At 47.7% G+C, this 12,727-nt stretch overlaps 1 protein-coding gene across 1 annotated transcript in view; it reads left to right on the forward strand.

Moving 5' to 3' along the window:
- gemin5 (gem (nuclear organelle) associated protein 5) overlaps positions 1-12,727 on the forward strand; it is a 55,916-nt gene that overhangs the window by 7,747 nt on the left and 35,442 nt on the right. Inside the window, exons 5-10 of the mRNA XM_080748594.1 lie at positions 7,075-7,185; positions 8,273-8,402; positions 9,044-9,209; positions 9,709-9,921; positions 11,791-11,876; positions 12,616-12,698. Coding sequence (XP_080604720.1) covers positions 7,075-7,185; positions 8,273-8,402; positions 9,044-9,209; positions 9,709-9,921; positions 11,791-11,876; positions 12,616-12,698 — 789 coding nt within the window. The remainder of the gene's footprint in view (positions 1-7,074; positions 7,186-8,272; positions 8,403-9,043; positions 9,210-9,708; positions 9,922-11,790; positions 11,877-12,615; positions 12,699-12,727) is intronic.

Consider the following 12,727-nt stretch of genomic DNA (forward strand, 5'->3'; position numbering starts at 1 on the left):
TGTGCTATCCTAACTCTCCCTATGTCTTGGCTCCCTCTCTCTCTGCTGTGCTATCCTAACTCTCCCTATGTCCTGTCTCCCTCTCTCTCTGCTATGCTATCCTAACTCTCCCTATGTCCTGTCTCCCTCTCTCTCTGCTGTGCTATCCTAACTCTCCCTATGTCCTGGCTCCCTCTCTCTCTGCTGTGCTATCCTAACTCTCCCTATGTCTTGGCTCCCTCTCTCTCTGCTGTGCTATCCTAACTCTCCCTATGTCCTGGCTCCCTCTCTCTCTGCTGTGCTATCCTAACTCTCCCTATGTCCTGGCTCCCTCTCTCTCTGCGGTGCTATCCTAACTCTCCCTATGTCCTGGCTCCCTCTCTCTCTGCTGTGCTATCCTAACTCTCCCTATGTCCTGTCTCCCTCTCTCTCTGCTATGCTATCCTAACTCTCCCTATGTCCTGTCTCCCTCTCTCTCTGCTGTGCTATCCTAACTCTCCCTATGTCCTGTCTCCCTCTCTCTCTGCTGTGCTATCCTAACTCTCCCTATGTCCTGTCTCCGTCTCTCTCTGCTGTGCTATCCTAACTCTCCCTATGTCCTGGCTCCCTCTCTCTCTGCGGTGCTATCCTAACTCTCCCTATGTCCTGGCTCCCTCTCTCTGCTGTGCTATCCTAACTCTCCCTATGTCTTGGCTCCCTCTCTCTCTGCTGTGCTATCCTAACTCTCCCTATGTCCTGGCTCCCTCTCTCTCTGCTATGCTATCCTAACTCTCCCTTTGTCCTGGCTCCCTCTCTCTCTGCTGTGCTATCCTAACTCTCCCTATGTCCTGGCTCCCTCTCTCTCTGCTGTGCTATCCTAACTCTCCCTATGTCCTGGCTCCCTCTCTCTCTGCTGTGCTATCCTAACTCTCCCTATGTCCTGGCTCCCTCTCTCTCTGCTGTGCTATCCTAACTCTCCCTATGTCTTGGCTCCCTCTCTCTCTGCTGTGCTATCCTAACTCTCCCTATGTCCTGGCTCCCTCTCTCTCTGCTATGCTATCCTAACTCTCCCTATGTCCTGGCTCCCTCTCTCTCTGCTATGCTATCCTAACTCTCCCTATGTCCTGGCTCCCTCTCTCTCTGCTGTGCTATCCTAACTCTCCCTATGTCCTGGCTCCCTCTCTCTCTGCTGTGCTATCCTAACTCTCCCTATGTCTTGGCTCCCTCTCTCTCTGCTGTGCTATCCTAACTCTCCCTATGTCTTGGCTCCCTCTCTCTCTGCTGTGCTATCCTAACTCTCCCTATGTCCTGGCTCCCTCTCTCTCTGCTGTGCTATCCTAACTCTCCCTATGTCCTGGCTCCCTCTCTCTCTGCTGTGCTATCCTAACTCTCCTTATGTCCTGGCTCCCTCTCTCTCTGCTGTGCTATCCTAACTCTCCTTATGTCCTGGCTCCCTCTCTCTCTGCTGTGCTATCCTAACTCTCCCTATGTCCTGGCTCCCTCTCTCTCTGCTATGCTATCCTAACTCTCCCTATGTCCTGGCTCCCTCTCTCTCTGCTGTGCTATCCTAACTCTCCCTATGTCCTGTCTCCCTCTCTCTCTGCTGTGCTATCCTAACTCTCCCTATGTCCTGGCTCCCTCTCTCTCTGCTGTGCTATCCTAACTCTCCCTATGTCCTGGCTCCCTCTCTCTCTGCTGTGCTATCCTAACTCTCCCTATGTCCTGGCTCCCTCTCTCTCTGCTGTGCTATCCTAACTCTCCCTATGTCCTGGCTCCCTCTCTCTCTGCTGTGCTATCCTAACTCTCCCTATGTCCTGGCTCCCTCTCTCTCTGCTGTGCTATCCTAACTCTCCCTATGTCTTGGCTCCCTCTCTCTCTGCTGTGCTATCCTAACTCTCCCTATGTCTTGGCTCCCTCTCTCTCTGCTGTGCTATCCTAACTCTCCCTATGTCCTGGCTCCCTCTCTCTCTGCTGTGCTATCCTAACTCTCCCTATGTCCTGGCTCCCTCTCTCTCTGCTGTGCTATCCTAACTCTCCTTATGTCCTGGCTCCCTCTCTCTCTGCTGTGCTATCCTAACTCTCCTTATGTCCTGTCTCCCTCTCTCTCTGCTGTGCTATCCTAACTCTCCCTATGTCCTGTCTCCCTCTCTCTCTGCTGTGCTATCCTAACACTCCCTATGTCTTGGCTCCCTCTCTCTCTGCTGTGCTATCCTAACTCTCCCTATGTCTTGGCTCCCTCTCTCTCTGCTGTGCTATCCTAACTCTCCCTATGTCCTGGCTCCCTCTCTCTCTGCTGTGCTATCCTAACTCTCCCTATGTCCTGGCTCCCTCTCTCTCTGCTGTGCTATCCTAACTCTCCCTATGTCCTGGCTCCCTCTCTCTCTGCTGTGCTATCCTAACTCTCCCTATGTCCTGGCTCCCTCTCTCTCTGCTGTGCTATCCTAACTCTCCCTATGTCTTGGCTCCCTCTCTCTCTGCTGTGCTATCCTAACTCTCCCTATGTCCTGGCTCCCTCTCTCTCTGCTGTGCTATCCTAACTCTCCCTATGTCTTGGCTCCCTCTCTCTCTGCTGTGCTATCCTAACTCTCCCTATGTCCTGGCTCCCTCTCTCTCTGCTGTGCTATCCTAACTCTCCCTATGTCTTGGCTCCCTCTCTCTCTGCTGTGCTATCCTAACTCTCCCTATGCCCTGGCTCCCTCTCTCTCTGCTGTGCTATCCTAACTCTCCCTATGTCCTGGCTCCCTCTCTCTCTGCTATGCTATCCTAACTCTCCCTATGTCTTGGCTCCCTCTCTCTCTGCTGTGCTATCCTAACTCTCCCTATGTCCTGGCTCCCTCTCTCTCTGCTGTGCTATCCTAACTCTCCCTATGTCCTGGCTCCCTCTCTCTCTGCTGTGCTATCCTAACTCTCCCTATGTCCTGGCTCCCTCTCTCTCTGCGGTGCTATCCTAACTCTCCCTATGTCCTGGCTCCCTCTCTCTCTGCTGTGCTATCCTAACTCTCCCTATGTCTTGGCTCCCTCTCTCTCTGCTGTGCTATCCTAACTCTCCCTATGTCTTGGCTCCCTCTCTCTCTGCTGTGCTATCCTAACTCTCCCTATGTCTTGGCTCCCTCTCTCTCTGCTGTGCTATCCTAACTCTCCCTATGTCCTGGCTCCCTCTCTCTCTGCTGTGCTATCCTAACTCTCCCTATGTCCTGGCTCCCTCTCTCTCTGCTGTGCTATCCTAACTCTCCCTATGTCCTGGCTCCCTCTCTCTCTGCTGTGCTATCCTAACTCTCCCTATGTCCTGGCTCCCTCTCTCTCTGCTGTGCTATCCTAACTCTCCCTATGTCCTGTCTCCCTCTCTCTCTGCTGTGCTATCCTAACTCTCCCTATGTCCTGTCTCCCTCTCTCTCTGCTGTGCTATCCTAACTCTCCCTATGTCCTGGCTCCCTCTCTCTCTGCTGTGCTATCCTAACTCTCCCTATGTCCTGTCTCCCTCTCTCTCTGCTATGCTATCCTAACTCTCCCTATGTCCTGTCTCCCTCTCTCTCTGCTATGCTATCCTAACTCTCCCTATGTCTTGGCTCCCTCTCTCTCTGCTATGCTATCCTAACTCTCCCTATGTCCTGTCTCCCTCTCTCTCTGCTATGCTATCCTAACTCTCCCTATGTCCTGGCTCCCTCTCTCTCTGCTGTGCTATCCTAACTCTCCTTATGTCCTGTCTCCCTCTCTCTCTGCTATGCTATCCTAACTCTCCCTATGTCCTGGCTCCCTCTCTCTCTGCTGTGCTATCCTAACTCTCCTTATGTCCTGGCTCCCTCTCTCTCTGCTGTGCTATCCTAACTCTCCTTATGTCCTGGCTCCCTCTCTCTCTGCTGTGCTATCCTAACTCTCCCTATGTCCTGTCTCCCTCTCTCTCTGCTGTGCTATCCTAACTCTCCTTATGTCCTGGCTCCCTCTCTCTCTGCTGTGCTATCCTAACTCTCCCTATGTCCTGGCTCCCTCTCTCTCTGCTGTGCTATCCTAACTCTCCTTATGTCCTGTCTCCCTCTCTCTCTGCTGTGCTATCCTAACTCTCCTTATGTCCTGTCTCCCTCTCTCTCTGCTGTGCTATCCTAACTCTCCTTATGTCCTGTCTCCCTCTCTCTCTGCTGTGCTATCCTAACTCTCCTTATGTCCTGTCTCCCTCTCTCTCTGCTGTGCTATCCTAACTCTCCCTATGTCCTGTCTCCCTCTCTCTCTGCTATGCTATCCTAACTCTCCCTATGTCCTGGCTCCCTCTCTCTCTGCTGTGCTATCCTAACTCTCCCTATGTCCTGGCTCCCTCTCTCTCTGCTATGCTATCCTAACTCTCCCTATGTCCTGGCTCCCTCTCTCTCTGCTATGCTATCCTAACTCTCCCTATGTCCTGGCTCCCTCTCTCTCTGCTATGCTATCCTAACTCTCCCTATGTCCTGGCTCCCTCTCTCTCTGCTGTGCTATCCTAACTCTCCCTATGTCCTGTCTCCCTCTCTCTCTGCTATGCTATCCTAACTCTCCCTATGTCCTGGCTCCCTCTCTCTCTGCTGTGCTATCCTAACTCTCCCTATGTCCTGTCTCCCTCTCTCTCTGCTATCCTAACTCTCCTTATTTCCTGTCTCCCTCTCTCTCTGCTGTGCTATCCTAACTCTCCTTATGTCCTGGCTCCCTCTCTCTCTGCTATGCTATCCTAACTCTCCCTATGTCCTGGCTCCCTCTCTCTCTGCTATGCTATCCTAACTCTCCCTATGTCCTGGCTCCCTCTCTCTCTGCTATGCTATCCTAACTCTCCCTATGTCCTGGCTCCCTCTCTCTCTGCTATGCTATCCTAACTCTCCCTATGTCCTGGCTCCCTCTCTCTCTGCTGTGCTATCCTAACTCTCCCTATGTCCTGTCTCCCTCTCTCTCTGCTATGCTATCCTAACTCTCCCTATGTCCTGGCTCCCTCTCTCTCTGCTGTGCTATCCTAACTCTCCCTATGTCCTGTCTCCCTCTCTCTCTGCTGTGCTATCCTAACTCTCCCTATGTCCTGTCTCCCTCTCTCTCTGCTGTGCTATCCTAACTCTCCCTATGTCCTGGCTCCCTCTCTCTCTGCTGTGCTATCCTAACTCTCCCTATGTCCTGGCTCCCTCTCTCTCTGCTGTGCTATCCTAACTCTCCCTATGTCCTGGCTCCCTCTCTCTCTGCTGTGCTATCCTAACTCTCCCTATGTCCTGTCTCCCTCTCTCTCTGCTGTGCTATCCTAACTCTCCCTATGTCTTGGCTCCCTCTCTCTCTGCTGTGCTATCCTAACTCTCCCTATGTCCTGGCTCCCTCTCTCTCTGCTGTGCTATCCTAACTCTCCTTATGTCCTGGCTCCCTCTCTCTCTGCTGTGCTATCCTAACTCTCCCTATGTCCTGGCTCCCTCTCTCTCTGCTGTGCTATCCTAACTCTCCCTATGTCTTGGCTCCCTCTCTCTCTGCTGTGCTATCCTAACTCTCCCTATGTCCTGTCTCCCTCTCTCTCTGCTATGCTATCCTAACTCTCCCTATGTCCTGTCTCCCTCTCTCTCTGCTGTGCTATCCTAACTCTCCCTATGTCCTGGCTCCCTCTCTCTCTGCTGTGCTATCCTAACTCTCCCTATGTCCTGTCTCCCTCTCTCTCTGCTGTGCTATCCTAACTCTCCCTATGTCCTGGCTCCCTCTCTCTCTGCTGTGCTATCCTAACTCTCCCTATGTCCTGGCTCCCTCTCTCTCTGCTGTGCTATCCTAACTCTCCTTATGTCCTGGCTCCCTCTCTCTCTGCTGTGCTATCCTAACTCTCCCTATGTCCTGGCTCCCTCTCTCTCTGCTGTGCTATCCTAACTCTCCCTATGTCTTGGCTCCCTCTCTCTCTGCTGTGCTATCCTAACTCTCCCTATGTCCTGTCTCCCTCTCTCTCTGCTATGCTATCCTAACTCTCCCTATGTCCTGTCTCCCTCTCTCTCTGCTGTGCTATCCTAACTCTCCCTATGTCCTGGCTCCCTCTCTCTCTGCTGTGCTATCCTAACTCTCCCTATGTCCTGGCTCCCTCTCTCTCTGCTGTGCTATCCTAACTCTCCCTATGTCCTGGCTCCCTCTCTCTCTGCTGTGCTATCCTAACTCTCCCTATGTCCTGGCTCCCTCTCTCTCTGCTGTGCTATCCTAACTCTCCCTATGTCCTGTCTCCCTCTCTCTCTGCTGTGCTATCCTAACTCTCCCTATGTCCTGGCTCCCTCTCTCTCTGCTGTGCTATCCTAACTCTCCCTATGTCCTGGCTCCCTCTCTCTCTGCTGTGCTATCCTAACTCTCCCTATGTCTTGGCTCCCTCTCTCTCTGCTGTGCTATCCTAACTCTCCCTATGTCTTGGCTCCCTCTCTCTCTGCTGTGCTATCCTAACTCTCCCTATGTCTTGGCTCCCTCTCTCTCTGCTGTGCTATCCAAAGGCAGAAAAGCTAAGAAAATAAGGTTCACTACAGTTTTTCCTTTAGCTAAGCTACAACACGTCAGTGTCAGGGATGTGACACTTTCACATAGGTTGGAGGTGGTTGTCTCAATAAGAGTTGCTTATCGGTGGCTGTAAATGTCGGAGGAAAAAAAAAGGATGATGTTACGAACTATTATAGAAAAATATTAATGTTCCACAAGGATGAAGGATTTGAATTGACAAAGATTTATTCAAAAAGGCATAAAAGTTGAACAAAGTATACAGCATTCACAGCATCAGTGGAGCAGGCCTCCTGGCCTGTCCTGTCCGCCCCTTCCGGGCACAACCCTCCCCTGCACCATTATCATACAGCTCTTATAGTCCATTCTGACAGAGATGCTATTCTAAACATGGTCTTATAAGGACATGTACTAAAGATAAAGACAACATACAAATAGTTACACACAGTACAGATTATGCTGACAAGAGTGAAGTAAGCATAGATGGGGGAGAGAACTCAGCTGTTAGATTGACAGCTGCAGGTACATCTAAATGACTAGCCCTGTGAGATTTTCTTTAGACTACATACACATATTTGTTACTCTATAAATATTTCTACCACAGAACTTGCGAGCTTTTAGACATGCCTTTGCTGTAAAACAATCTATTTTGTTTTGTTTCTACTTGTTTAGTAACAAATGGAGACGTGCATGGAGAGGAGAAGAGAGAGGAGACTGGAGGTTTTCTGGCTTCTGGGAGCAAAGACCAGACGATCAGAGTGTGGAGCACGGCCAGGGGCAAAGGTGAGGTTCCTCATCTGACCGAGAACATGCTCTGTTTATTAAATGAACCGTGCAGATCTAACTGTTGTCTGTTAGGCCTGTCACAATTATTACATAATCGTGATTATTTGACATAATCGCAATTATTTTTTCATAATCTTCACAATTGTTTACATGTTGAAAAATCTTAATCATTTATATTTTGAAACAAAAACTTTGAAACATAGTGGAAATAGCCGATCTACAAACTCACAACGCATCACGATGAGACACGTTGTGTGCTTGTAGATTGGCTATTTCCACTATCGATGTTCTTTTTCAAGTCTAAAGTTGTCAAATATGCAAGTAATTTCTTTGTATATTTAGGTTATGTGTCATATCTGCCATTTGCAACTTCAAAGCCTAAAAGCCAAACAGAAATGTAATTGTCAACGACAGAAACACAATTAAATCATTAATTGCAATTATTTGAGTGACAATGAATCGTCATGTAAAATGTCGTAATCGTGACAGCCCTAGTTGTCTGGTTAAATTTCCATCCTGTGTCTACCATATGTACCTGGTTATCAGGGATGGGGAAAGAATAGGGACACCAGCTTGAAAGTTGTTCACTTTTCAGCAGCGTAGACCATTGTTTGCAAACCAGTCTAAGTCAGAGAAACAGAAATTGATCAGCATGTAAGTCTGAGTAAAGAATTCCGGCAGTTTTATTTGTACGGCACATTTCAACAACAAGGCAATTCAATGCAGAACATCAAGCAAAGGAAACATAATAATACAATGACAAAGTCCTAAGAATAACATACAGTTACACACATTGTAACGATTCAGGTACTCTGTTCCCAAGCAGATAGTACACTTCCTAAATTGCACTAATAATTCTCAATTTACACACACACACACACACACACACACACACACGCACACACACACACACACACACACACACACACACACACACACACACTCAAAGGGCCACAATGGAAATAAGCTCTCTGGGTTTTTGCGTTCCATCCTTAGAATTATGTCAATGCGTTTGTATTTCTGTCCATAAAAATCTGTAAATCAATCATCCTATGATTTCTTGCATGCCCTCCTCCACACGCAGGTGTGATGACCCTGAAGTTGCCCTTCCTGAAGAGACGGGGGTCCGTGGACCCCACGGTCAAAGAGAGGCTGTGGCTCAGCATCCACTGGCCCAGAGGCAGACCCACCCAGCTGCTGTCCACTTGCTTCAGGTACACACACACACACACACACACACACACACACAAACACCAGTGTTGTTTTTCACAGCAAATTTTGATTTAGTTTCAGTCATAAGCCATGTTTCAATAAGCTTATTTGAAAATAGGAAGTGAATTATCATACATTTGCATTAAGACAAAGCGAATTGAGCCTGTTTCCATTTGCGGGTGTCATTCGAATTAGCGACGGTCGCATGAGTTGATCGGGCTGATTTTTTTCAGACCAAACCAAGACGTGAGCACTGCTGTGACTCGATCGCTATTATATTGTCAAATATTAGAGGCAGAGATTGCGAAAATAGCAGATCTACATGCTATTTTCACAATAGAACCACGTTAAACTGAATGTATGCCTCGATCAAGTCAAGTCAACAAGTGCTCGTCAGGGTGGGGGGTCCCCAGTTCAAATTATTCCGATTATTTTGGGGGTCGCGGCGTGAAAAGGATGAGGACCGCTGCATTAGTCCATAGGTTTCTTGTGTGTGTGTGTGTGTGTGTGTGTGTGTGTGTGTGTGTGTGTGTGTGTGTGTGTGTGTGTGTGTGTGTGTGTGTGTGTGTGTGTGTGTGTGTGTGTGTGTGTGTGTGTGTGTGTGTGTGTGTGTGTGTGTGTGTGTGCGCGTGCGTGTGCGCAGTGGGGAGCTGGCTCTGTGGGACCTGACCAAGACGGGGAAGCAGAAGTGGACTCTGCTGGGCTCTTCCTCAGAGGGACAGAATCACACTCGCATCGTCTTCAACATGAGCTCTGTGTGCCTGCAGGACGGCCGGGAGCTGCTGTTCAGCACCTCCATGGACAGGGAGGTAGGACGCCATGCCTTGGCACTACCCGCTATCCCATAATTATGCACTATAGGATGGGCACATAATCGATATTATCGTTTATCATGATAAAAAAAAAAAAAACACAATAATCGTATTGTGGAGATTTAACCTAACGTGAAATCGTCCTCAGTCATGCACTGGGATCAATTCACCTTTTATTTGCCGAGCTGCATATTCGGTACCATTTAAACCCTCTATAATTGGTAAAATGTACTTAAAATATATGTGCTTGATACAGTCTTTTTTTCACTCTATCAAATGTCTTTGCAAAAAAAAATAGCAGATCTAAAAGCTCGCAACACGACATGTTGTGAACTTGTAGATCTGCTAATTTTTGGCAAATGTTCTGCCCCAGGATAATGGATTTTGATTATCGCGACAATATTGTAAATCACGATTTATTTTGTCACAATACTCGTGATATGAAATTGTCATATTGTCCCATCCATACCGTTGCTATCGCCGCTGTGTATTGCAGATCAAGTGCTGGGACCTGTCCTCCCTGGACTGCTGCTGGACCCTGCCCACGCTGGGGGGCTTCGTCTACGCCCTCACCTTCTCCCCCGTGGCCACCGGCTGCATGGCGCTGGGCGTGGGCGACAACATGATCCGCGTGTGGAGCACCATGTCCCTGCAGAACCTCTACGAAACACGCACCTTCTGGCAGGGCATCAAGTCCAAGGTCACCGCGGTAAGGCTTCACGTCCAGCTTTGATAGGGAAAAAGGAAAGTCAAGGTTTGTTTGGTGCTTGTGGTTAAATTAGTGAAATACACAACTTAGTGGAATCAAAGAACAAAGCTCCTACAGTATGTCTGACTTTGTTTATTTTTTGTTGCATTCCTAAGCCAATTTGATGACCAAAAACAAAAGAATATATATGAATTCAAATCTCCATGTGGTCTGTAATCGATAGAAAAACAAAATGCTGGTGAATTATTCCTTTAAAGGAGTAGTTCACCCTCAAAATGACTTTTTTTCTATTGATTAGTCACACCATGGAGACAAGAGTTCAATAATACTTTTAGTTTTTTGTCGCTTTCCTAAGACAAAAATTTGATAACAATACATTTACCCCCATTCGTTCCGGATGGGGACCCGTTTCGAAATGGGTCCCCATCATTTTGGGGGTGAACTACTCCTTTAAGCTCTATTTTATAAAGTGTAAAACATGTTATGAACATTATTATTACATGGTCAGTACAGGAAGGCCAGGGACGTTAATCTGGTTAAAGGCGCATGAAACCTTACGTTAATGTAGTAGTTTGTTTAGGGTTTTATGCCCCTTTAATCCAACTATGATTTGAAGACAAATTGAATGACTCTGGAATGAGTTAAAGGAGCACTTAACCCTTTTAGTGCCTATCCCGAACTAGTTCGGGATATTCGGGATCAAAAACAATTTTTTATTTGCTATTTTACTTACCCCGAGCTGCTTGGAGCAACGTGGGTGGTCCCGGCTCGCCCAGCGCTCACCAACGAGAGACGCTAGATGCTCCGACGATTTATTCCATTGAAAATGGTTTAAAATAAAGTTTAGACCCCCCCCAATGTTCACCAAATGTTCATTGTAGGCGGCGCGACGTATTCCAGGGTGCCTATCCCGAACTAGTCCGGGATATTTAATAAAATGAATTATTTTATCGGAGGCCTCAACGAAGCCCCGGTCTAGACGTCCATCCTTGGCCGGGACTTAGACTCGGCCATCCACGGGCCGTATTCGCGCTAACGGCCGAATCGCGCCGCCCACTCCAATAATAAATCACATCTTTAGACAGGATTTTCTCCGGATTGTGTCCCCAGACCCAACAAGAAAGTTTTTTGCGGCTGAAATAGCTTTAGATCGGGCTTCTCAATGGGTTAGCATTTTGGCTACGTGTCAGCTAGCTTCCTCCTCTGGACACCCATAGGATTGACCGGAGTGAAAACACAGGCCAGTTGGGAGAGGGTCGACGAAAGCTATAAAGAAACTCAATGGAGAAATTTCTGGCACTCTAGCACCCCTTGTGGCTGGATGGCACTGTATGAGTTAATACATTTTCAACCTCATTTTCATATAATAGGTCCTCACTATTGCTCATTATAAGATGACACCATTACTGTCTCTTTGTCTCATTGGTGGTCTGTGGACAGTTCAGAAACCTTCCTACAGTATATGACACCGTCAGCGAGGATTCCAAGCTGATAGGAACCACAGCCTTTCTATTCCTGGAAAGTTTGGATGGAAATCTTTGAAATCTTGCAAAGACCACCGAAGATGTCATTAGAGTAAGGTTTCTAAACTGTGCACCCCCTACCTCTGAGACACAGAGCAAGCAGAAGGAAATGACTAATTATGTGACGATAAGATTGAAAACGTTGCTCCCTTATCAGAAAGTCAACATGGCTGCCATGTTTGAAAGATAGAGCTGTTCTGGGAGTCAAACATGCATTTTGCGATCACGATCATACCAAAACCGGAAGTAGGGAGAGCAAAAAACAAAACAAAAACAGCCAACTCGGGAAATTCGTGTTTGGCACCAAGTGTGTGTTTTTAAAATATTTGTGTTATTACATTTCCAGCTGGCCTGGCATCCAAAGAAAGAAGGATCTCTGGCTTTCGGGACGGACGACGGTAAAGTCGGCATCTACGATGCCTTCTCCAACAAGTACGTATAACAGAGTGAATGGCTGCTCAATGCTCCTACAGTAGTTGTTAGATGGGTCAATACAGAGGATGAATTTCACGTCTGTGCATAACGCATATACAGTATATACAGTGACAAAAAAAAAACGCCACAAGGAGTGGGGACTATTCTATCTAGTCTATGCATGTCCCAGCGCAGCTGACGGCTAGTCATTGCCTTTTTTCTCATTTTAATCTTTTCATTTCATTTGAAAGCTGGGGATCATAGCTACAAAATGATATATTGGTTGTGGAGATTGACCCAACAGTTTTGAAGATATGGCTTATAGAATGATGCCATGCTGAAATACTACTTTTGAGATATTCAAGTTCTAAATAAATGTCTAACCTGCAAATGACCTGACGATCTCTCACATTAATTAAAAAAAAAGTCTTATTAACATGCGGAGTTAAGCTCTGGCGTTTAAGTGAAATGTAGCCTAGATATTTTGAGATGCATTTGTGGCTTTTTTCATTTTAGAAAAAAAAAAAAAAGTCATATTAGCAGTAGTGAAAAACCCTGCCTTCCGAAATGACTGCCCCTCAGTCACGCAATATAATAACAAGAGATATTGAAGTGATGAAGCATCATGTTCCTTGTCCTCTCCTAAGGTCTCCCCAGGTGTCCAGCTGTTCTAAAGCATTATGTTCCTTGTCCTCTCCTAAGGTCTCCCCAGGTGTCCAGCTGTTCTAAAGCATTCTGTCCCTTGTCCTCTCCTAAGGTCTCCCCAGGTGTCCAGCTCCTACCACCGTAAGACGGTCTACGCGCTGGCCTGGGGCCCTCCTGTCCCTCCCATGTCTTTCGGTAAGTTCACTGATGAACGGTGCAGTGTT

Source organism: Nannobrachium achirus (assembly GCF_963921795.1).
Source record: "Nannobrachium achirus genome assembly, chromosome: 19".
NCBI classification, from domain to species: Eukaryota; Metazoa; Chordata; class Actinopteri; order Myctophiformes; family Myctophidae; genus Nannobrachium; species Nannobrachium achirus.